This window comes from Talaromyces stipitatus, genomic scaffold (genome assembly GCF_000003125.1).
Source record: "Talaromyces stipitatus ATCC 10500 scf_1105507295523 genomic scaffold, whole genome shotgun sequence".
Classification (NCBI taxonomy): domain Eukaryota; kingdom Fungi; phylum Ascomycota; class Eurotiomycetes; order Eurotiales; family Trichocomaceae; genus Talaromyces; species Talaromyces stipitatus.
This window is the reverse complement of record NW_002990113.1, coordinates 3,521,297-3,543,078: the sequence shown is the minus strand read 5'-3', so window position 1 is coordinate 3,543,078 and position 21,782 is coordinate 3,521,297. Positions and strand designations below refer to the sequence as shown.

General features: G+C 46.7%; 9 protein-coding genes across 9 annotated transcripts, besides 1 other annotated feature; 5 read left to right on the top strand and 4 right to left on the bottom strand.

Annotated features, from left to right (window-relative positions):
• Window positions 1-94: 94 nt before the first annotated feature.
• TSTA_072270 (lipoyltransferase and lipoate-protein ligase, putative) lies at window positions 95-1,608 on the bottom strand (the record flags this gene model as incomplete). The annotated part of the gene is made up of 3 exons (XM_002341180.1): window positions 95-364; window positions 418-525; window positions 574-1,608. 3 exons carry the CDS (start codon window positions 1,606-1,608, stop codon window positions 95-97), a joined length of 1,413 nt encoding a protein of 470 aa, XP_002341221.1.
• Window positions 1,609-1,803: 195 nt separating this feature from the next.
• On the top strand, window positions 1,804-3,307 carry TSTA_072260 (chorismate synthase). The gene is made up of 3 exons (XM_002341179.1): window positions 1,804-1,951; window positions 2,002-2,363; window positions 2,416-3,307. The coding sequence occupies exons 1-3, from the start codon at window positions 1,917-1,919 to the stop codon at window positions 3,252-3,254; spliced, it is 1,236 nt and encodes a 411-aa protein (XP_002341220.1). The 5' UTR covers window positions 1,804-1,916; the 3' UTR covers window positions 3,255-3,307.
• Window positions 3,308-3,519: 212 nt separating this feature from the next.
• Window positions 3,520-6,240, bottom strand: TSTA_072250 (uncharacterized protein; the record flags this gene model as incomplete). The annotated part of the gene is made up of 3 exons (XM_002341178.1): window positions 3,520-5,190; window positions 5,240-6,049; window positions 6,115-6,240. The coding sequence occupies 3 exons, from the start codon at window positions 6,238-6,240 to the stop codon at window positions 3,604-3,606; spliced, it is 2,523 nt and encodes an 840-aa protein (XP_002341219.1). The 3' UTR covers window positions 3,520-3,603.
• Window positions 6,241-7,514: 1,274 nt separating this feature from the next.
• On the top strand, window positions 7,515-9,624 carry TSTA_072240 (amino acid permease (Dip5), putative). The gene is made up of 3 exons (XM_002341177.1): window positions 7,515-7,838; window positions 7,896-8,121; window positions 8,186-9,624. The coding sequence occupies exons 1-3, from the start codon at window positions 7,670-7,672 to the stop codon at window positions 9,501-9,503; spliced, it is 1,713 nt and encodes a 570-aa protein (XP_002341218.1). The 5' UTR covers window positions 7,515-7,669; the 3' UTR covers window positions 9,504-9,624.
• Window positions 9,625-11,215: 1,591 nt separating this feature from the next.
• TSTA_072230 (short chain dehydrogenase, putative) lies at window positions 11,216-12,673 on the top strand (the record flags this gene model as incomplete). Its single annotated transcript, XM_002341176.1, has 9 exons — window positions 11,216-11,419; window positions 11,515-11,659; window positions 11,715-11,801; window positions 11,859-11,921; window positions 11,975-12,082; window positions 12,138-12,189; window positions 12,255-12,343; window positions 12,419-12,481; window positions 12,545-12,673. The coding sequence occupies exons 1-9, from the start codon at window positions 11,370-11,372 to the stop codon at window positions 12,671-12,673; spliced, it is 786 nt and encodes a 261-aa protein (XP_002341217.1). The 5' UTR covers window positions 11,216-11,369.
• A 163-nt stretch (window positions 12,674-12,836) lies between these two features.
• Window positions 12,837-14,586, bottom strand: TSTA_072220 (methionyl-tRNA formyltransferase family protein, putative; the record flags this gene model as incomplete). Its single annotated transcript, XM_002341174.1, has 4 exons — window positions 13,935-14,586; window positions 13,813-13,883; window positions 13,648-13,763; window positions 12,837-13,590 (listed from the first exon to the last, which is right to left on the bottom strand). The coding sequence occupies exons 1-4, from the start codon at window positions 14,191-14,193 to the stop codon at window positions 12,837-12,839; spliced, it is 1,200 nt and encodes a 399-aa protein (XP_002341215.1). The 5' UTR covers window positions 14,194-14,586.
• Window positions 14,430-17,229, top strand: TSTA_072210 (uncharacterized protein; the record flags this gene model as incomplete). Its single annotated transcript, XM_002341175.1, has 5 exons — window positions 14,430-14,683; window positions 14,758-14,851; window positions 14,903-15,915; window positions 15,971-16,170; window positions 16,299-17,229. The coding sequence occupies 5 exons, from the start codon at window positions 14,430-14,432 to the stop codon at window positions 17,141-17,143; spliced, it is 2,406 nt and encodes an 801-aa protein (XP_002341216.1). The 3' UTR covers window positions 17,144-17,229.
• A 59-nt stretch (window positions 17,230-17,288) lies between these two features.
• TSTA_072200 (Rho GTPase Rho1) lies at window positions 17,289-19,200 on the bottom strand. Its single transcript, XM_002341173.1, has 6 exons — window positions 19,043-19,200; window positions 18,766-18,837; window positions 18,661-18,688; window positions 18,348-18,545; window positions 18,156-18,290; window positions 17,289-18,099 (listed from the first exon to the last, which is right to left on the bottom strand). Exons 2-6 carry the CDS (start codon window positions 18,831-18,833, stop codon window positions 17,947-17,949), a joined length of 582 nt encoding a protein of 193 aa, XP_002341214.1. The 5' UTR covers window positions 18,834-18,837; window positions 19,043-19,200; the 3' UTR covers window positions 17,289-17,946.
• Window positions 17,485-17,555: a microsatellite.
• Window positions 19,201-20,365: 1,165 nt separating the features above from the next.
• On the top strand, window positions 20,366-21,657 carry TSTA_072190 (KOW motif domain protein). The gene is made up of 2 exons (XM_002341172.1): window positions 20,366-20,846; window positions 20,914-21,657. The coding sequence occupies exons 1-2, from the start codon at window positions 20,430-20,432 to the stop codon at window positions 21,556-21,558; spliced, it is 1,062 nt and encodes a 353-aa protein (XP_002341213.1). The 5' UTR covers window positions 20,366-20,429; the 3' UTR covers window positions 21,559-21,657.
• The last annotated feature ends 125 nt before the right edge of the window (window positions 21,658-21,782 follow it).

The window sequence follows — 21,782 nt, the reverse complement described above, 5'->3', positions numbered from 1 at the left end:
TCATGTGGATTTCTCCTTAATCTAAAATTATTCTATAACTTACATTAATTAAAAATTGTTTATATTTTACATAATGTACAGAATCTCCCATGTATCATACACCAAACTTCTCACAAAGAAATTCCGTTAAATGATCAACCACTTCTTCCATAGGTTGTTGTTGTTGTTGTTGGCCGTCATAATCTATACCCACGATCGAATCAATAATCTGTCTCCATGCTTGAGCATCTATTTCGTGGAGTGTTCTGTCTGCTAATATCTCGGAACTGTGGAGGGCTTGTTTTTGAGCTATGGCTTCGTCGTTGGAGGTGCTTATGGATGCTTCTAGTATGATGCCCTTTTTGGCGCGGATGGATATTCTTGTCTGATTTCGTTAGTATCTAGGTACTCTTCGATTTTAAGAAAGTGAGAACGTACCAAAGGAGGTAGGAAACTTGGTAGAGGAGGCCGAAGCCTGGGATCCTCCTCTGTTGTAAAGGTGGAGAAGGTGAATTCCGGTGTTTGGAGGAATTTGAAGTCGGTTGACTATATATCATTAGTACGCAGCAAATAATTGGAGCTTGTAGTAAGTACCTTCATCATCTCAAACGTGTTTTGAATCTCCGGTATTTCATGGAGTTGTACCTCTCCTACGGCCCCCGCAACCCAATCATCGCCTGCATTAAACTCACTCTTAGTCATATTCAACCGACTTGCGCAATCCCGGACTTCATGTCCACTCCCATAAAGCCGCGAGAATTCATCCATTATACTAAGTATTGTGCGCTGCATCGAAAACGGTTCCGCGGAACTAACCAGTCCAGCTGACACATTTCCCACTGGCGACCGCACACTGCTGACACCTTTGGCATGGATATACGGTCTAGCTGGGGATCTGAGAAAAGCGCCTAGATTATTTATATTCGGAGAATCGAGTAGACATGTCCCGTGGTGCAATGCTCGATTTCGGGTAAGCTTAAAGGCCGATCCGGATACTTTCAAAGCTTGCGGAGTAGATTCTTCAAACGGGTCTTCGATTCCCGTCGCGTCCTTCTGTTTTGCAAATTCTTTAGGTTGTTGAGCCAAGACGATATCGTGTCGTTCGTTAACCATTGCATTGACTGCGCCGATTTTCTGGAGTGCGCGTGCCACCATCTCCGCGTGTCGGTCACGGGTGAAGACATCTCGGGGACAGATTACGCTGTAATTCAGATTTCCTTCGTCGTGAAATACTGAGCCTCCACCGGAATGTCGTCGCACATAGAGCACATTACGCACCGAGCTTCCAGATCGTGGTATATCCGTATCGTGCTTTTGCAAAGCTTTCAAATTCGTCTCAAGCCAAGGGTTCTGATTGCGACCGACCACGACACAAGGCCGATTGACATATAGAAACAAAACATTGGAGTCCTCCGGAGTCTTCTGCAGCAAATACTGCTCAATTGAGAGGTTGACAAACGGGTCCGATGAGATGGATTGGTAAATCTGATGTTTTGATGAGCTCCGGGAAATGATTTCGGCGAACGCGGAGGAGGCGAGGGTGGTTATTGTTCGGGTTGTCGCAAATCGACTATGTGCGCGGAACTGGATGGATAGCACGCATGATGAGTGCCGTACTGGAAGCAGCATGGATGCTTCTTGTAAATATGAATTTGTTGATAGAAGAGGTCACTTTTCGGACCAAGATGGACATTTGGCTATAGGCGTCATCGGTGCGCTAGTCTCCTTCAAGGAAAGCGCAGTATCCCCCGCGGACCCCAAAAATGAGTCAGGCCGACTTCGCTGATCATATGTTGATTCGTTGTGAACCTTTTTTTTTTTTTCAGTGGCATGTTCGTTGTCTTTGCCGTCGCTACTTCTTATTGATCCTCCGAGATTGACATTGCGATTGCTAAGAGACACAAAGCTCAGATACGCTCAATTGATTCATCTGCAATATGTCGACGTGGGGTGACTATTTCCGGGTGACAACGTGAGTTTCATGAACCTGACAACCAGCACTACAACTAACAACCAGAATAGCTACGGCGAGTCCCACTGCCGCTCAGTGGGCTGCATTGTCGATGGATGTCCTCCCGGCATGGCCCTAACAGAGGACGATATCCAACCTCAAATGACCCGACGACGTCCCGGACAGAGCGCGCTTACCACACCCCGCAACGAAAAGGACAGAGTAGAGATTCAATCCGGCACTGAATGCGGTTATACCCTCGGCACACCGATTGCGATGATTGTGCGCAATGAGGATCAGAGACCCAAGGATTACGGCGGAAGTACAATGGATCTCTACCCTCGCCCAAGTCACGCGGATTATACCTACCTTGAGAAATATGGAGTCAAAGCCAGCAGCGGTGGAGGTCGCAGCAGTGCGCGTGAGACAATTGGTACGACTCACTACTATTCTGTACCTAGGGGGAGAGACTGACTATATATCAGGACGAGTTGCCGCGGGTGCGATTGCGGAAAAGTATCTAAAGCTAGCTCACAACGTCGAGATCGTCTCATTCGTCTCCTCAGTCGGAAACGAGCATCTTTTCCCTCCTTCAGCCGAGCACCCGTCTTACTCCACGAATCCTGAATTCTTGAAATTGATTGAGACAATCGACCGTGAAACGGTAGATAAGTTCGCACCTGTTCGATGCCCCAGTACAGAGGCGTCCGAACGCATGACCAAGGTCATTGAGACTTTCCGCGACAACCACGACAGTATCGGAGGGACAGTTATGTGCGTGATCAGGAATGTCCCCATTGGCCTCGGTGAACCTGCTTTCGACAAGCTAGAGGCCAAACTCGGCCACGCTATGATGAGCATACCTGCTACGAAGGGTTTCGAGATCGGCTCTGGTTTCGGCGGCTGCGAAGTCCCCGGATCAATTCACAATGACCCCTTTGTGGCCGCACCCGAGGTATCCGAGAACAAACCCGGCGCCGGAATTGCTAATAAGTCAAGACTGACTACAAGCTCAAATAACTCGGGCGGTATCCAAGGCGGAATCTCTAACGGAGCCACGATCTACTTCCGCACTGCTTTCAAGCCCCCCGCAACAATCGGTCAGGCCCAGACTACGACAACATATGCCCTTGAAGAGGGTATTCTAGAGGCTAAAGGTCGTCATGATCCGTGCGTTGTGCCAAGAGCTGTGCCGATTGTGGAAGCCATGGCTGCTCTTGTGGTTATGGATGCGTTGTTGGCACAAAAGGCGCGAGAAGCGTCGAGGAGTCTGTTGCCGCCGTTGCCAAAAGGTCTTCCTATAAAGCCGGAGACGTCGAAATAGTTAATTAGAGTGTTATATAGATCTCGTTAATCAATGTTTCGATTCAATTCCTCAGTTCTTGAGTACTGTCATAAAAGTTGGTATATTAAGTACTAACCCTTAGCAAGCCATATTACCTTATAAACAACAGTCAAACGGAATGCTCACGAAGAATAGTGTATAAGGTTGTTATCATTCACTATCTAGGTAAGGCCTGCTATATACAAAGACCAGGCCAGTATGCAACAGCAACAAATGCTAAATAATAAACAGTATAAGCCATATATGTTGTCCAAGAAATCAACCCATGTACGCCTCATTTTCATGTAATCATCAATACTTCATAAAACCTGCAATTCTTGCATGAGGATCACCTCAGTCTCCTAGACGGACGGCTTCGCTCAAATTCCATGCCTGTCCTCCGCGTGGTTTGACTTCTAGTGACCCGTTTCGAAACTGGACTGTCATCTAGACTCAAACCTTGCAGTCCAGAGCCGAGGCCTGGCGCTCGTGGAGTGCGATAGCTTCTGTCGTCGGATTCGAATGGATTCATGTTTCGAATTGATTTATTGGTGTAAGAGCTGATTGTTGTTTCAGCGTCGGAGTCTCCACCTGAGATTTCTGAGGCGTCGGAGCCATCGTCGTAGAGGTGATTGCGGCGCATGTCCCTTTGGTAAAGCCCGTAACCAAGTGAAGATGGTTGGGATTGGGAGAAAGAGGAAGTCTGTGAATAGACACTCGCGGGGTGATGGGATATGTACGATAATGTGGGCGAGATTTGAGGCGGTGAAGAGTATTGGTTATCGAGATTGAACTGATCCTCAGCTGTGTGATGTGGTGTTGGTGGAGGACGATTCTTAGTGTCTGCTTCTTTTCTAGCCGTCTGCGTCTGTTTCCGAATCCGACTCTTCGGCATGGTTGAAAATAATGCCAAAGCTTCTTCCACAGCCAACAAAGCCGTCAAAGACGTCACACATAACTCCAGGTTTCCCCCTTGGTAGAAAGTAATGGAAAAATTGTAGCTGAGGCAGAGAGCGAGAACAACGTTCATCACAAATTTGAACAGTGAGTAGACGACTCTTGGAATGGCTATGAATGGTTGATTTAATGATGCCAGTAGACCGAACCCTGTAAATAGAATGTTCAGGATCAAGCCTCCCATCAAAACAGCGTCGTGAGGAATAGGAACTAGCCTAAACCAATCAATAGACCACGCAAGTATGCTAAGAGAAAGAAGAAATAGTCGAATCGAGGAATATAACAGGGTTGGCGGAGGATGTTCTTTGCGTACTTCCTTGACCTTTGACGGCGATGTGGTAGCTTCATCCATCTCGTCCTCGGGAGACCTGATTGTGAATGTTTGATCGAACAGGCTTTCCAAACCAGTTGTAGCATGATAATCCGATGGCGCAAAGAACTTAGGAGGTGCAAAGAAGGCATCAGGTGTGCGAGAAGTATCATTGTGTTCGTTTCCAATAATATGTTGAGAGGTTGGCCGAGTTTGAAATACATTTGTCACCGGCACTACTGGTGGCTTCTGAGTTATTATAGGGTTCCGCAGCTGCCAAGCAGGAGGTCGTGGTGCTGCAGGGAGAGCACCTTGAAATATTGACTTGTGTGGTATCGGTTCTGGAGCGACCTCTGGCTTCGAGGTAACGAACCTAGGGCGGATTTCTTGCGCTACAGAAGGTGTCCAATCCATCGAGTCTTCTGGCTCCAGGGGAGGTGTGGCCAAGCGCGCCGCGTTTGATGTAGGACTATCTCGGGGGTTGCCTAGCTTCTCTAAAGGGAAGCTTTGAAACATATCTTGTTGAAAAAAGTTATTCTGCGGCTTGGTCGTCCGTACTGTCTGCGGTACGATTTTCTGCCGTTGGGGAGAAACCACAGGAGTAATATTGGACCATAAAACAAGAGGTCGCGTATCATAATGGACGAGTCGCTGAGAGAATATCGTTGCCTGTTGCGGTGTCAGTAAATAGACGTGTAATGCTTGGATCGGCACTCACCACGCTCATAAATAATATCATGAATGCGTGCACGGCTGAAGGAAGAGAGGGCTCCATATTGCTTGAGTCCTTCAACCACGCCCACACCGCGAACCTGGCCACCATAACAATCAATTGGCACTCGTAGTATTGATTCAATCTCAAAATCCGGCCATTTAGTCCCTCAACTTTGTGATGAATCTTGGGATTCCACCATATCGAAAGCGCACCCATTACCAATGCGATTCCAGCAAGGTCCTGAGAGGAATAGCCAATATACGACACCAATTCCTGCACAAATGACAAGAATGTCATTACCACAGGCCAGCGCCCTCCAGCAATACTATCCCACAGGGCACATGTTCCAATCAAGTCCGACAGCAGCTGACCAGCAACGCTCGTCCAATAACCCAAAGCACCTGCCATAGTAAGCATACTCCTCCAATTCCTTCTTCGAGCCTTTTGCGCCGCGCGACTCATCTTGCTGCGTTCCATTGTCCTCCTCAAATGATCAGCTTTAGCCTCGTAGCCCGTTTGCCGAATACGCTCGTTCACTTTCTGTTCACATTTCTCACATACTTGGGGATAGTTGTCCTCCATCTTTTGGCGATAATAAGGTAGTTGTTGTTCGTACGCAAAGTATAAAGGATCATCAGTGTCCGGAAGATAAGCGGCAAGCGCCGACACCAGCATATGTTGATTTCGAATGCATTTCCTGCAAAAGAGGCCCGTCTGATCGAAGCCTGCGGACTCAAACGGCGACTGATAGGTATTGTTCAAGATAGCGGGATTGTCCGTCACTGTAATCGGTGGATCTGTAATTTCTCCATTCTGCATGCCGCCACATTAGTCTTCACAATATCTCTGCAATACCAAAAAAAAGTGACAGTGCATACCTCATCGAGATAGTTTCCGGCTTCGCAATGCTCACAACGCCATTCTCGCAAGCCTATTGTTTTCTTGGATGCAGACCGCTGACCGCAATAGAAGCAGCGCAACCGCCTTTGGAACAAGGGCGCCATTTCATTTTATATTTTGAAGCAGAAGTGGGAGAAAAGATGAAGGAGAGAGTCTGTGTTGACATCGGAGATGCGCAAAATGAATCAGGTAAACGCCGAGCGCACGGACCACCCTCTATCTACCTTAAACTTTCTCAACTCGCTATTGTCACTCTCTAATGTGCAGACACTTATAGTATTATTGTCTTGATGTATTTCCTATTTACACCAAACAGGCCTGCTGCAAACCCCAACTTCGACCTTGTTCCAATTCTGTCTATTTAGGCCAGGAACCATCATTAATGATACACACTGCTAACAATATCACCTGCCAGACGTTCAACTCATTCTACTGTGCAACTGCTTGCATTGCTCCATCACCGAACCAGGTCTAACGTTCGTCAAGACTGTAGAAAGTCTCGGACTCCAAAGACACTGACTCAGCACGACCTGTCTTCAGTTACCAACTGGCATAAGGCCATATCTGCGAATGATGAATTACCTTCTTCGGTGTTTGCCCAACAATTCTACCTGTTAGAACATCCAGCGTCTGATAGCCGAAATGAAGCAACGTGCGTGAAACAGTCGAGGTACTTGGTTGATGTCCTCTACGCATGGATACCTGGCAGTGATTTTTCCTCGTTATAATAGATCTTTCCCATGATCAGGCAAGAGAAGAATAGGCATATGCCACTGAGCGTAATCATTCTCAACTATGGCTTCAAGTGATCAGCATTCATGCCCACGTTTTCGAATGCCGTGTGCATCCATGATAACTGAACCATGGCTTCCTTGTCTTTCAAATGTGGCTGAACGAGTCAAGTACCTTTGAAGGCGATACCCTCGCTGAGGGGATCGAATATCCATGGATGTATGTATCTAGCCTTTCGATTGGCACCGATCTATTCGTAGGTCGATTCTCAAGCCCTATAGAACTAACTCCGCGCCTTCAACAACTGACGTTGGAAACTCAACATGAGATATGGCTGTACGCCCAGTTGCTTGCAAGGTATCATGTAGCTCTCTGCCTTTCAGATCGAGCGCTGAATGAAGATCCATGTACCTAATGTACGGTTGTATACTTCCGTGCTGTTGATAGAGACAAAGTGCGAGTTTCCCGCCAAATGCATGCAACCCAAGAACGATTAGATGTATATCACAGTTGTTTATAGGGTCTGCCAAGTTCGTGGAAGTAACCCTACAGAGTCTTGCGGATAGAGCATCGGCCAATGGCAAGCTGGTGTTCTCCTTATCAAGCCGCAGCGATCAGCCGCATCCCATCGGAACTTCTGTCTGACGGCTACAACAAAGGCAACAAATGAAGAGAACTCCAGACGACTCTTCCGTATCTTCTTGGCGATAATGTGAATTGCAGAGCACAAATGCGGTGGCTTTGCCCATCATATGTCTCGTCAATTGTTTACTCGAGTCCAAGGCATTGAAGCAACTAAACATGGGCGACAACAAAATGCCTCCTGCTGATGCAGTGACGGTCCCTGCAGACAGCTACAGGGAGACCCCATACCTTGAAGCGAACGTCTCTAAAAATGGGGGTGAAGTCGTGATAGATGAAAAGACCTCTCTGCATAGAGGTCTCAAGTCGCGTCACACTGCTATGATTGGTATGTTTTACTGCTTCTAAAAACGAAGACCATGACCTGATGGAATATAATAAACAGCTCTTGGTGGTGCTCTCGGCTCCGGCTTGATTATCGGTACCGGATCTGCTCTCGCTAGTGCGGGACCAGCTCCCATCTTGATCTGCTACAGCGTGGTTGGATTTGTTGTCTGGATCATGTTGACGGGGTTGTGCGAGATGGGCACTTACCTGCCAATTCCCGAAGGCTTTACCGGATACGCTTCTCGGTTCGTGGATCCTGCGTTGGGGTTTGCTCTAGGCTGGTCGTAAGTCATCCCGCACGCCCTTGTGGCAGCTTCACTTCATACCTAATCAAAAATGGAACCATAGTTACTGGCTCAAGTACTCGATATCGACCCCGAATCAGCTCACAGCCATTGCTCTGGTCCTCCAATACTGGGTCCCAGCCGACAAGCTCAACCCCGGTGTTTTTATCGCTATATTCTACGTCGTAATCATTCTAATCAACTACTTTGGCATCAGATTCTTCGGCGAATTCGAATTCTGGCTCTCAAGTGCAAAAGTACTGACTCTTGTTGGGGTTATATTGCTCTCTTTGATTCTTGCTTGTGGAGGAGGACCGGATCATGATGCGAAGGGGTTCCGATACTGGCACAAACCGGGCGCATTCAAGGAGTTTGACGCGGATGGTGCACTGGGCCGGTTTTTGGGAGTCTGGAATACTATGGGTACAGCTGCTTTTGCGTATTTGTCCACTGAATTCATCGGTGTCACTGTCGGAGAGGCACAAAATCCACGAGAGTCAATTCCGCGTGCTGCTCGACTGATCTTTTATCGCATTATATTCCTTTACGTCCTCAGTGTCTTCTTCGTTGGTATGTTGGTTCCATACAACTCAAAGGAACTCGCATTCGCCACTAAGCAGTCCACCTCGGCTGCTGCATCGCCGTTTGTTGTTGCCATAGTGTTGGCGGGTATCAAAGTCTTACCCGGAATCTTGAACGCTTGCATCTTGATCTTCGTGTTCTCCGCCAGTGTCTCCGACCTCTACATCTCCAGCCGAACACTCTACGGTCTAGCACATGAAGGTAAAGCTCCTCGCTTTCTCGCAAAGACCGACAGACGCGGCGTGCCTGTTCCCGCACTGGCCGCCTTTGCCGTTTTAGCATTACTTGCCTTCATGAACGTCTCCAGCGACTCCAAAGAAGTCTTTGGCTACTTCGTCAACTGCCTCACCGTCTTTGGACTGATTGTCTGGTGCTGCATTATTCTTAGTCATATCAAATTCGTCCAAGCATGCAAAACACAAGACATTCCTGCTCAAAGTCTTCATTATAAAGCACCTCTGGGCACTTGGGGATCGTGGTTTGCACTTGCATTCTGTGTGCTGGTTGCGCTTACGAAGAACTTCAAAGTCTTTATTCATACTAAGTCGACTGGAAACTTTGATTACAAGAATTTCATCGTTGGATATATCGCTTTTCCGGTCTTTTTGTTCGCCTTTGTATACTATAAAGTCGTGCACAAGACGAAGAGTGTTCCGGCCTCGGAGGCAGATCTGTATTCTGGATTGGCAGAGGTGGAGTTACACGAGAAGGAATGGGCAGAGGCTCAGAGGCAAGATGAGTTGCGGGAAAAGAGCATGGCAACTAAGTTTTATAGACGCTATATTTCGTGGTTGTTCTGATGGCCACGACTTCCAAGGTGGAATATTCTTATGCCGCGTGGTATAGATAGTGTTATAGTGATGTACTCAGCTTATGTTAGTCTTTTATGAGATAAGAATCACGAGCCGGATTGATGGATCTACAAAGTGTCCCAGAGCTTTCCAAAAGATACCCTGGGTTGCCAAATTTCTGTAAACTGTAGCATCGTCAACGTCGTTCATACCCCTGAAAAGACTGAGACTTGTTTATCTTACCTATCCAAATCAGGCATAGCGTATTTTGGGGTATGTGCAGCGGAGCTCCAACTTGTGTGTAAAGCTTGCAAGTTTTCAACGTTCAGCCCGAGATCTGCTTGATGCAATCGAAATCATAATGCACTGAACGGCTTGTCGCAGCCGCGACTACTCGGCTGCATCAACCATCACCACGATACCCACGCTCAACACCAAACACTATACCGCAATGCCAGCATTGACTTTCGCCGCTCTCGCGGTCCTCTCTCTGTTCATTATTGCCTTGGGTCTGCTAGTTGTAAGGATCAGAATCCCCAGGATTCCCCAATTTATTACTAACCCTTATGAAAAAAACACTCCAGTGCCTCCATATACTACTCTCAACTTCGCAACATTCTCCCGTCCCCAAAACTCGCCGCAAAGGCACTCCAACCCATGTCCTGATCGTACTCGGCAGCGGCGGCCATACAGCAGAAATGCTATCAATGCTACGTCGAATGCCGCTAGATCCAATATCTACACTTTTCGGACGTATATAGTCACATCCGGCGACGGGTTAGTGCCTCGAAAGCAGCGGAATTCGAAGCCACTCTTCACAGAAGTTCGGATGGTAATAACAACAATCATGGATACGAGATTATTACAGTGCCTCGGGCTCGTCGAGTTCATCAGTCTTACATCACGGCCCGTTTTCTACGATCATGTTTTGGGCTGTCTGCAGTCTCGCGTACACCAGATCACGACGCAGCGATCGCAGCTGCACATCATATATCAGATTATACTACCACGTCCCGCACAGCAGTCTGCGTAGTCTAGGCGCAAACTGCTGAGGTTTGGACTGCGCTTCGTACATTACTGCTACTCAAACCCAAGCGACGACATCGAAGACAACTCGCGACTACATATGCACTTCGCACTATCTTCATTGAGTCCTGGGCTCGAGTCACGACGCTTAGTTTGTCAGGAAAGATTTTACTCCCTTTTGTAGATCGTTTCTTGGTGCAATGGCCGAATCTTGAAGGGAAACAGGCATGGCAAGGGATGAGAAAGGCTGAGTTTGTTGGGACAATTATTGAATAGACATAATAATGAAGAACGGAATTTCACGACGGATATACTTATAAGAAGAGTCGCATGTAACTTTGCTAAGGCTGTACGGGAATTTATTCGTATGGCGGGGGACACGGGGATTTAAACGGAGATTTAAACGGAGATTTATACCCTGAACCTACTCCGGACTGCTTGCAAACTCATGCGGAGTATGAGAACTGGACATATTCAAGCACTCTTTTAGAGCCTAGATTTGGACACGTACTCCAGTATATATTCGCCCATGTCGACATCTGCTATGATGGCCGGAACCCTGCGTGCTTGTTAGACACCCTAATCCAATATCAGAAGTAGAATTCAAATTGCCAATTAAGTGAATATAAATTTAGTAAGCTTAAAACGTACCAAGATCCTCAATGTATTACAAATCATGTCACTAGAATCGACAGTCTCGTCGCATAGCCCTAATGGAATCGGCGGACGGTCCGACGCCTGCCACATGAACATAGCAGACCTTAAATTGAGTCTCCTTCACCAAGAGTCGTTGAAAATAAACCCAAAAGTCACCTCTGCTCACAATATACCTCTATAACAGCAATTAAGATGGGCTACTCACTCAAAAACAGAAACGTGCTTGTCACAGCAGGCTCCCGGTAAGTTTTCCAGGTTACCTTCCCCGAGCTTCCCCTCATATATATAAAGCGATATTTCCGACAGAAACTCTAACTCACAATCTTGCAATCAACAGCGGTCTGGGGGCTCTGATTGCGGAGAAATTTGCATCAGAAGGCGCAAATGTAGCGATCAATTATGTCTCAAATGAGGCACGAGCAAAGGAGACGGAGTCGAAGATTACTTCGCAATATGCGGTTAAGACTACTGTTATTCAGGGAGTACGTCCGATAGATTTCTCGTTTGGCGTGATAGGAATGGCTGACGGCGTACTAGGATTTGGGTGTAAAAGAAGACTGCGTTAGGGTCGTTAAGACGGCTATTGAAGTATTGGGTGGTCTCGATGTTGTGATTTCGAATGCTGTGAGTCTCTCCCTCTCCCATTGCCGCCCATTGTTGACTTGATTTGGGCGGTTTTAGGGCTGGACTAAATTCGCCAAATTCGCCGACCTCGATGCATTGGATGAGAGTGAATGGGATAAGGTGTGTTATACTACCAAATAAAGCAAACGTTTTTGACACAGCCCCATGAATAGTGCTGGTCGGTCAATGTCAAGGGCCACATGCACGTATTTCGAGAAGCTTTGCCCACATTCAATGCCAACCCCGATGGAGGCGTGTTCATAATCACGGCTTCTATAGCAGTAAGAGACACTCAATGCTCCTATTACTGACTCATAGCGCTGACTGTCTACGCAGGGATTGATGCCTAGTGGAAGTAGCATGGCATATTCAGTCACAAAAGCAGCATGTAATGCTCTCACGTTTCTCTGAAGGTTATTAGAAGAGATGCCTCAACTAACACCACTATTGCAGCCCTGCACCTGACGAAATGTCTCGCTAAATCACAAGGACACAAAGTTCGCGTTAATGCAGTCTGTCCTGGGTTGTTGCTTACTGAATGGGTAAGGATTTAGACACCGAGGAAGTGTGGAAGTGTTGCGAGGCATATCGATCGACTGACACGGTATCAATAACAGGGCAGCCAATTCTCGGAAGAATATGTGGAAAATCATATCAATCAAACAGCTCTAAAACGAGTGGTTAGTATCCTGGTTTTTGTTGTGAACACGGAAAGATTGTGTTCACTAACCCGAGGACAACAGGCCGAATTGGATGATACAGCAGATCTATACATCAGCCTCGCAAAGAATGCTTCCATAACCGGCCAATCTTTGGCTGTTGGTGAGTCTCATTTTGTCCACCTGTTCGAAGAAAGGCAAACTGACGGTTGAAATGTGATAGACGGGGGTTTTGCTATCATCTGAGCAACCAACGACCGGCCAATATAAAATGTGTACATTCAAACATATACACTAGGTTACAATGCTCTGCATATATCTATAAACAACTCATAACAAGTGTGCATATAGATATAATGCAAGGGTATCTCAACTTTCAACACAAAGGATTATAAAACAAGCTAAACTCAGCATCCGTAGCACGAAAACTCTTCGGGGAGAACATATGAGCCTTTTGAGCAGCAATAAGCGCATTATTGAACTTCCCCCCTTCGACCTTTAATTTGTTTAGACGTAATAGTTTGCCATCTGCAGTATAGACGTATAATGCGCTGTCGCGGGAGTTGCTTTCAGTTGGTTTGGGGATAAATGGTACCCCTGGCAGCAATGAAAGCCATTGACTTTTGGGAACACTATCCTGCGAAATTCCCTCAATTTCGTCGAAGATGACTCTCTTCCACTGGAAGTTCTTTGGATCATCTGCAGACGGTTTTTGGGCTGGAATGAGTGCTTTGTTCCACAGGGAACTCAAGACTCGTTGCCGACGGTTGATATCAGTCCAAGTCCATTCTTTCCATTTTATATGGCGATCTTCCGGTGTTACCTTTGCGGCGTGTATAGGACTTTTGGAATTGAGTTTATTGACCTGAGAGTTGACTTCCTTCAATGGAGGCACGAATACACGATTGCGGATTCCGTTGATCAGCATTTCTGCGCCCTTCGGTGCGAGAAATCCCAATAGTTCAGGTACCGTGCAATACTCTAGATTGGGGACGGGGATGCCTGGTGCAGGGGTTTGGTCTAGTATAATTCCGTGATCAAAATGTTTGTGGTGGAGGGTTTGAAGTGTTATTCCCGTTGTCCTTCGTCCGGAGAGGAGGGTATGATGTATAGGTGCTGGACCTCGAAGGCTGAAATATTTGAAAATGTTAAAAAGAGCAGCCAGATATATTCAACGGGAGACTTACTCTGGGAGTAATGAAGGATGGACATTGACGCCTCCGTACTTTGCGGCTGTAAGTAATCGAGAGGGAACGAACAGGCCGAAAGACACAGCGATAATCAGGTCAATTGGCCCATCAGGCTGTTCATATTAGTAAGTCTAATTCCGTTAGGATGAATTCCCAACTTACAGTCCATCCTTTGAAGGTATCTAGTTCGTGTATTCTCAGGTCAAGCTTCGATGCAGTCGTTTTGATCGGAACTATCACCAGTCAGCATTCTGTCCTGTAATACTCCTCAAAGCGATTGCTACCTTCGCGAATCTGTTTCAAGCCCCGACCAACCCTCTTCCCCGGTCGACATACAACGTCAATCGACTTTATCAACTGCGGAGATCGTAACTGTTCGGCGCGGAGAGCTTCTAAAGAAGCAACACTGAATTCGTCGGAGCCACAGAACAGTATGCGAAGGGGATCAATCGACTTGTCCGAGTACCATCGACGTCCGATCGTGCGGCTGCATTGTAATTGATTGCGCAGAATATATATAGCAGAATATCTGTAAGACGACATTTCTAGTCTGATATAAAAAGCTTGTGACCACGACAAGAAGCCCTCAGGGACACGCGAGCTGATCTCGACGCGCGGAAGCTAAACTGCGGAACTGCCGAAAGTCTTGAGCTCTCCGCATTCAATCCCAAAAATGACGTTGCGCAACGACAACACCGACAACCACCTCTTCGACTGAAAATATAACCGATTTATGGTTAATATAGTCGACGGCGGTCGTGTGCGCACCCGAATATGATATGAACGACAACGAAACTCTCTCTGTGATTCCCGCGCAACTCGGGTTCCTCACCATCTACAACCCCTCCTTGGGAACAACAGACGAAACGCTCCAGGACCAAATTGTGTTTTACTATTCTGCAGCTAGTCGATCATCGAACGGCGGAAATGCTTCGTCAAATGACTCTTCCTCAGAGCAACACAATAACAAGGACGAGACAAACGAGAGATTGCGCAAAATTGGCCTGGCGCAGGGCATGGTAAATTTTGCAAAGTAGGCTTGTGTGCCTAGGAATGATGCCTCGGAAGGCAAAAGTGAACTGGCTAATGGTTGTTATATGGGTGCAGAAATTTCTCCAATGGTCGTCCTGTTGATAGCGTTGAGACTGAGAAGTCACGGATTGTTCTGGATGAACTCGAAAGCGACTGGTGGATATTAGCTGTGAGTGATTTTGGGACTGTATGATGTTCAAAGCTCACTGATTGGATACAGTCAATAGATTTCACTCGAATATCATCCCCCAGTGCCGCCAATGCATCTTCAGAAACCTCTACATCAATCGAGTACTCTTCACGAGAAATATATCCACCTCAGTCCTTAATCCAACAACTTCGACGAGCGCATTCGATATTCCTGTTACATCATAGCGATTCCCTAGAAAGCCTCTATGGACGAGTTGGAAGAGAACCCTTCTGCAAATTGCTCGGTCGTTTCTGGAACAGATTTGTCCGTCACTGGCTCGTACTTCTCAACGGCAACCCAGCCGTAGACCTGTTCAATGGCGTCAAATTAGCTGTAGGCGGAGAGCTCGGTATTGGTGTAGGTGAAGAGGAATGGGGTAGTGGGGAAAGAGAAGTTCTTGAAGATTTTGTCTCGCGAACAAATGGTCTCGTTGATCTTGTCGTCTCTCGCTTCGGAGATGCACCGACTCAACCGCCAACATCACCGGTAAAGGGGACTTCTGGTAAAGAACAGGCTGAACTACGTGTCTGGCTAGGATCGGATCAGACTCCGCGCCCGTCAGATGGTGTTATATTCTCGGGAGTTGGTGCTATCTCGAGACGTTCTTTGGTGCGTATATCCCACTGGATGGAATGGATTTATAGATACGGCGAAGCTGCATATGGGGTTGATGAGAACCCTAGTTCTGGCCGGTCACGAAGGCGAAGAAGACCTAAACCAAAGGCAACGACTACCCTTACACCAACTCAACCGACTGGGCCAAAGAAAACGAACTCGAAAACAGAGTCACAAAGTGGTAGGAAATCGCCAGGCATTCCGCTGCCGTTGGTTGTCGGCACTCCTCCGCCTGTCCAGAACACAACTAGTGGCGATCAGACGCCAGAAGATAGCGGAATCAGTGCTGAAATGGTCATGAAATACCTCACACTGGGATATGGTTCAGTATGGAAAATTCCTGGTATCTCACCCAATGCTTCAAGTGAGGCCACAGGGTCAGCAAAGGGCGGCACCGAAAATGGCGGCTCTCAAGATAACAAACCAAAGTAAGTGATGTCAGGATACCGTTTTCATATAACTTGGAGACTTACATGTTACCAGGAAAAATGACGGAGATGCTTCTCAAGGAAAGTTCATCATCGGTCTCAGAGACGACCTCGAGGAAGAAGTCTCTGACGATGACAATCCCGATGAGAGTGTCTTCTTTCTTCCACAGAACCAGGAAGATAACAACAGGCGTACGCTATTAAGAACTGTACAGGTAGAGGCAGTCGAGTCGGCGTCGTATAACAACGGTCAAGGTATGTTGTTTCACCTACGACGAGACTAAACTAACAGGATGTCAACAGATACATTTAAGGAGGAAGTCCATAAAAAACTTCAAGTCCTGGTCTACGTAGTAAGTACTTCAATATAAATAAGAGTCCAGTTCTGACAGTACAGCGCCAACCATTCATGTTCACATTCCTATTCGATCTACGAACACCATCTCTCACCCTCCCCTCCTTCTACCGCAGCATCCACCACCAACTCGGCCCCTTACAACGACCTCTCCTATCATCCACATCCCCGCTCAACGTCGCCCGCAGAATCTACTTCGCAGACTGCGACGCCGGCGAAAAGAAACGCGCATCTTCCGCAATCAGTAGCCCGATTCACGATCTTGTCTACGACCCCAGCAATCTGACTGTTCGATCATCTATCCCTAATATCCCCGAACCAGGCGTGAACCATACTTCTTCTTCTCCGTCTTCGTTACTGGGATCATCTGACCGACAACCGCAATGGTCCCGCCTTGAAGCTCTGAATGTCCATAGCCAATTCCTCAGCACATACATCGAAACTCGAAGCCGTCCGCTAGAAATGGAACGAACCTGCAAAACAAGTCGAGGCTGGTGGCTAATCTGGGTTCGGATTCGTGACGAACCATCAGCCTCCAAACAACTACCACCACCTCAGCAGCAGCAGCAGCAAGGTCAAGCCACAGCCGCAGATAGGATTCAGCAACATCTCAATCCGTCAAAGGAAGCTTTCTTGATCAGGAAAGCGTCCGACGCTCTATCTTCATCTTCTGGTGGGAGCGGTGCCCGACATTCCCACGAGAGTAGCAGTGGGATCAGATTTCTTCGTGATCTGAGCGGTGCATCATCTTCTGGTGCTGCAGCGACTGGAGGTGGTGGGAATGATGTCTCATTGGGCTCGGGAAAACTTACGGAGGGACTGGGGTTTGATGCTCATCGATATATTGAGAGTTTATTGAGTTTGAATCGATAGACTCGTTTCGAGATCATGAGAGATATAGATCTATTTCTATTTACGCTACATATAGTCAGTATACGATATGAATATGGGCATGATACTACTCTCGGTATTATCCAGTAAACGACCAAGCTGTAGATTTTCGGCAATCTCGAAAAACAATGCTCTTAAAACCATGAAATTAGAGAAAACAATGGTTCATACTTTTTTCTTTTTTTCTTACTGGATTCGGTTTCGTTTAGACAGTATTCTAATTGAGTTAAAGAATATAGAGAGGAAAAAGAGAAAGGAAAGTGAAAAAAAGAAAACGCCATCCTTAGATTCTGCAAATCAATATCAAGAGAAAGAATATAAGGGACAACGACAAATAAAGACAACACTAAAGCATAATTAAAAAGACGAAACGAGACGGAACAAGACAAGACAAAGAGAGGGAAAAAAAAGGTTTGAAGGAAAACCACCTTTCGGCATAGGGAGATCAAAGCCAAGAAATAAGAAAGCAGCAGTGGGCTTTCTTTCTTGTTTGAATGACCAGAACCAAAAGCTTGAATCTATGTGAATTCCCATGAGGATCGTGCCCGCTTGGAATTCAATTCAAGAACCTATCCACAGAAATCTCAGGGTAGTACATGCAGACGGAAAAATCACATTAGACCATCATCGGAAGCAAGGAACCTCAAGGAAAAAGAAAAACCGAAATTTCCGATTTGGGAGTGAGGGGATATTGTGTGTCGAGTAGGAAAGAAGAAAGTCCCGTTGAGCAGTCTTGTTCGTCGTCGCTGGAAACCTTGAACATTTGAAAGAAAAATGTAGCTAGATTACATAATACTGCAAGGCTTCTTGGGCTTGTGAGACTTGGTTAAGAGAGCTGCTCGAGTGGCAGTCTCGAAGACCTCTTTGACGCCCTGGCCGGTACGAGCAGAGCACTCGAGATATTTGTAAGCACCAATCTTCTTTCGGACTTCCTCGCCCTTTAAAGTGTATCATGTTAGTTGTTGTAAGTTAGAACGGATCTTATTTATCGTACCTGTTCAGAGGTGACAGGTCTCTGGGAGGTCTTGTTCAACTCATCAATGGTCTTCTGGTCATTACGAAGGTCGACCTTGCATCCAACGAGGATGATGGGGAGTCCTTGGCAGAAGTGAAGGACCTCGGAAATCCACTATCGACACTAGTCAGCATAATCCATTTACACACTATTCTAGTCAGAAAAACAAACCTTCTCCTGAACGTTATCCAGAGAATCGGGAGAGTCAACAGCGAAGCAGATCAAGATGACGTGGGAGTCGGGGTAGGACAAGGGACGGAGACGATCGTAATCCTCCTGACCAGCAGTATCCCAAAGAGCTAATTCAACGTGCCTTCCGTCGACTTCAACATCGGCAACGTAGTTCTCAAAGACGGTGGGAACGTAAACCTATACAAAAGTGTGTCAGAGTAAACAAGCTTTGAGTACGTCGGTTGCAACACGACGAGGCTGACGGGCACGTGGTCTCGATGACCGGAAGGAGAGGGGGTTGATGATTGCTAACCTCTGGGAAAGTTCCCTTGGAGAAGACACTATCAAGTTTAATGTTAGTATTGCCATTTGGGGAGGCCGATGAGGCTGGCTCCATGGAGGCAGAGACAGAACTTACATCAAGAGACAAGTCTTACCACAAGCACCGTCACCAACGATAACGAGCTTGCGACGGATCTCAGCCATGTTTCTGTAGTTATCAGAATACAAACGATCAGTATCCAGCCGAGCAGAAAGTGTTCAAAATAAAAAAGGAGAAGAAAAGGTAGACAAAGATCAGGTTGCTAGGCTGAGCTGTGTCGGTTGTTGACGTGTGACAGATAGAGGGAATAACGGATGTGCTGTTGTCGACAGCTTTATCACTAGCGACCACGGGAAAAAGGGTTGGCACGTACAAATCAGAGTCAGCTGTAGAAAGGGCGAGTAATAAGTCAAAATTAGATGCCTGACACACACAGGAGATAGGTGAAGAAATAGTAGATTGAGAGTGTGTTGTTAGATGGATGGAAGGTGGATGATGATGATGATCTCTGTTTTCAACTGCGAGAGGAGAGGATGGAGATTGGGGGAGTCAGACTAGGCAAGTAAGAGTTGGATTGGTATGGGAGGCTAAGCATCCAGTCACGTATTGTATTACGCGTATTAGGGGTCAGGCCTATTCCTTATTGATGAGGGATTGGCAACGATACGTTACAGGTCTCATACAGGCCAGCCAGGAAATGATATGTAAGAGCCAATCAGAAGAGCAGCTCAGTTAGGATGCCTTCAGCCCTAATGTCGGTACCTGTATTTTGTTTACCATCTGTGGCTGATCTCTGTTATGGTATGTAAATTTGTGTATGTGTGGCTTTGCCAAAATTGATACGACTGTGTACTCGTACCGTATTTACTCTTCCACCATCGTTTACAAGACGTAACCCCTGGGTTGTGGCTGAGCAAATGCTATTTCTATTTTCTTTTTCTTCTCTCTCCAACTTTTTGATGAGAAAGGGGTTCTAAAAATACGATTGCAATAATAGTTGTCCGAATTCTTTCCTTTTCATGGCTCAACCCAAGCACCAAGAATATGCACTGACTGCAGTATTGTATCCCTGGTAGATTACCGATTATTGATACGTACATACAAAACAAACCACAACTGTGGTAAGGGAATATACAGTCTTCCTATTACCTATTCAAGACCGACTAAATCTCCTGGCCAAACATGGCGCAGAGAGACCTACTGTAGTGGGTCGTAGTCCCTGTAGGACGACTACGTAGTGCGTACGTGTCACCGGGATCAGACGTAGCCTCGACTTCGACGTTATCATAACTGTGAAGTCTACAGAGTACATCTCCAGAATAGACCGTCAACACTGGACAACATCTCTCTGGTTGACGAAAGAAGGAGTTGTTTACGCTCCAGCAAGTGTGGCGGTGCAGGTGAGCACGGTTCTTATCACGATAACCCGAGCCAATCAGAGAATTGAATATGGCTGGCCAATCAAGCGGTTCTCAGTTGACTATGAAGCAGTCGAGCAGGAATGGAATTGTTGGATTGTCCAGTCTCTGAGTTGAATCGGGCATTATTAAGATATTCTTACTTCGTTCTCTGCGTAGTCATCAATTGAGTAGACTTGACGGTAAAAGTGCCCCTAGACGGAGTAGATTTTTGAAGCGGCATCACGTGACTAATAGCCAAATTTCTGCCGGTGCTCTCCATGATTGAACTCAACAGCACCAGCACCAAGGACAACACCAATTGCATGATGCCCTGTTGACCACTTCAGAATTACCGGCACAATGCAAAAGGTAATTCAACGCACAACCCTTGCGCGCAATCAAGCGGCTCGCAAGGCGCGAATCATCAAGGAGAAACAAGAACGTATCGATGTCGTGAGATACCTTCGAGAACGTGAACAATATCAACAAGCACAACTTGATGCACAAAAACAAGCCGCAAAAACACGACATGAAGATTGGTACAAGGGTCCTCTTGCTCCGCGCAGAGACTCAGGTCTGGAGGCTAGCACCTATGGTGCTGTCGATGCACAAGGAACTTTTTTACCTCGAATTCCGAAACATTTACGTAGACCGTTTATCAATATTGCCCCGGGCGATCGGGTCGTTCTTCTGAAAGGTCCTGATCAGGGCAAGATATGTGAGGTTTCCACGGTTGACTCTGAAAATGAGAGTCTCCGCTGTCGTGATCTTAATCAGGTACGCTGAAGTTGTCTGATGCTCAAATTTGCAATAGCACAAAAACTAATCCCCCGGTTCTACGTAGGCAGATTACCGGGTCCCCTCATACTTGAAAGACGAGAACAGTGCACCGATTACGACGGATTCTCTACCAATCTCAGTCGATGACGTCCGTTTAGTTTGTACCCTTGAGGACAATGGTCGGCAATACGAAGTGGTCGCTAAACATGTCCACGGTTCCGGTCCGTTCCTCACTCGTTCAAACGCTAGCACGCCTCGACATACTAGATATATCAGTGGAGAGAATATACGCATCCCTTGGCCGGAGGAGAACAAGATCGACCAGACGACCGACGAAGACGGAGACACTTCTCGCAAGGAAGTGGAATACGAGACATGGACACCATCGCTCAACACGGCGCCATTCCAGAGCTCTGTCATGGATGAATTAAGGAACAAATACTCCAAGTACCGAACACGACATGATCCTGCCTGGGTCGAAGCTCGCAAACTAGAGGATCTCCGTGCCGAGTTCCTCAAGTCGAGGACGTTGTTGACCCCCGTCGGAGAATATAAGGCCAAGCTTGCGGAACAGAAAGCTGCGACCAGACAGTCAAAGAAGGATGAGAATGGAAATTACATCATGGACAAGGCTACTTCAGACTTTATTGCCCAGTTCATCAGTAAGAATGGTGCTGGGAAGGGACAGCCGGAACGGGCACTGAAATAGTTTTTTCTTTCAATCCCATGTATTTTAGAAAATGAGTACTTGTTTTATTATTTACATATTCTAAAGGAATAGCATGTATTTATACCGCTTTGATCTCTCGATTGGACTCCTTTGTGCTGTGTAGTCGTTGTATGCTTGCCGCCAAGGATAGAACCTTAGCTGTCAATTAACCCCAGAGTTAGAGTAAATAAATCATATCAAACACCCGAGCACCTAACTTTCTC

Excerpts from the sequence above, each read along its gene's own strand:
- TSTA_072260 (XM_002341179.1), top strand. The coding sequence starts at position 1,917 with ATGTCGACGTGGGGTGACTATTTCCGGGTGACAAC. Across the intron at positions 1,952-2,001 it reads GACTATTTCCGGGTGACAAC|CTACGGCGAGTCCCACTGCC; the intron begins GTGAGTTTCATG and ends CAACCAGAATAG. Across the intron at positions 2,364-2,415 it reads CAGTGCGCGTGAGACAATTG|GACGAGTTGCCGCGGGTGCG; the intron begins GTACGACTCACT and ends ACTATATATCAG.
- TSTA_072240 (XM_002341177.1), top strand. The coding sequence starts at position 7,670 with ATGGGCGACAACAAAATGCCTCCTGCTGATGCAGTGACGGTCCCTGCA. Across the intron at positions 7,839-7,895 it reads GCGTCACACTGCTATGATTG|CTCTTGGTGGTGCTCTCGGC; the intron begins GTATGTTTTACT and ends TATAATAAACAG. Across the intron at positions 8,122-8,185 it reads GGGTTTGCTCTAGGCTGGTC|TTACTGGCTCAAGTACTCGA; the intron begins GTAAGTCATCCC and ends ATGGAACCATAG.
- TSTA_072190 (XM_002341172.1), top strand. The coding sequence starts at position 20,430 with ATGCAAAAGGTAATTCAACGCACAACCCTTGCGCGCAATCAAGCGGCT. Across the intron at positions 20,847-20,913 it reads GCTGTCGTGATCTTAATCAG|GCAGATTACCGGGTCCCCTC; the intron begins GTACGCTGAAGT and ends GGTTCTACGTAG.
- TSTA_072200 (XM_002341173.1), bottom strand. The coding sequence starts at position 18,833 with ATGGCTGAGATCCGTCGCAAGCTCGTTATCGTTGGTGACGGTGCTTGT. Across the intron at positions 18,689-18,765 it reads GGTAAGACTTGTCTCTTGAT|TGTCTTCTCCAAGGGAACTT; the intron begins GTAAGTTCTGTC and ends TAAACTTGATAG. Across the intron at positions 18,546-18,660 it reads CCAAGGGAACTTTCCCAGAG|GTTTACGTTCCCACCGTCTT; the intron begins GTTAGCAATCAT and ends ACTTTTGTATAG.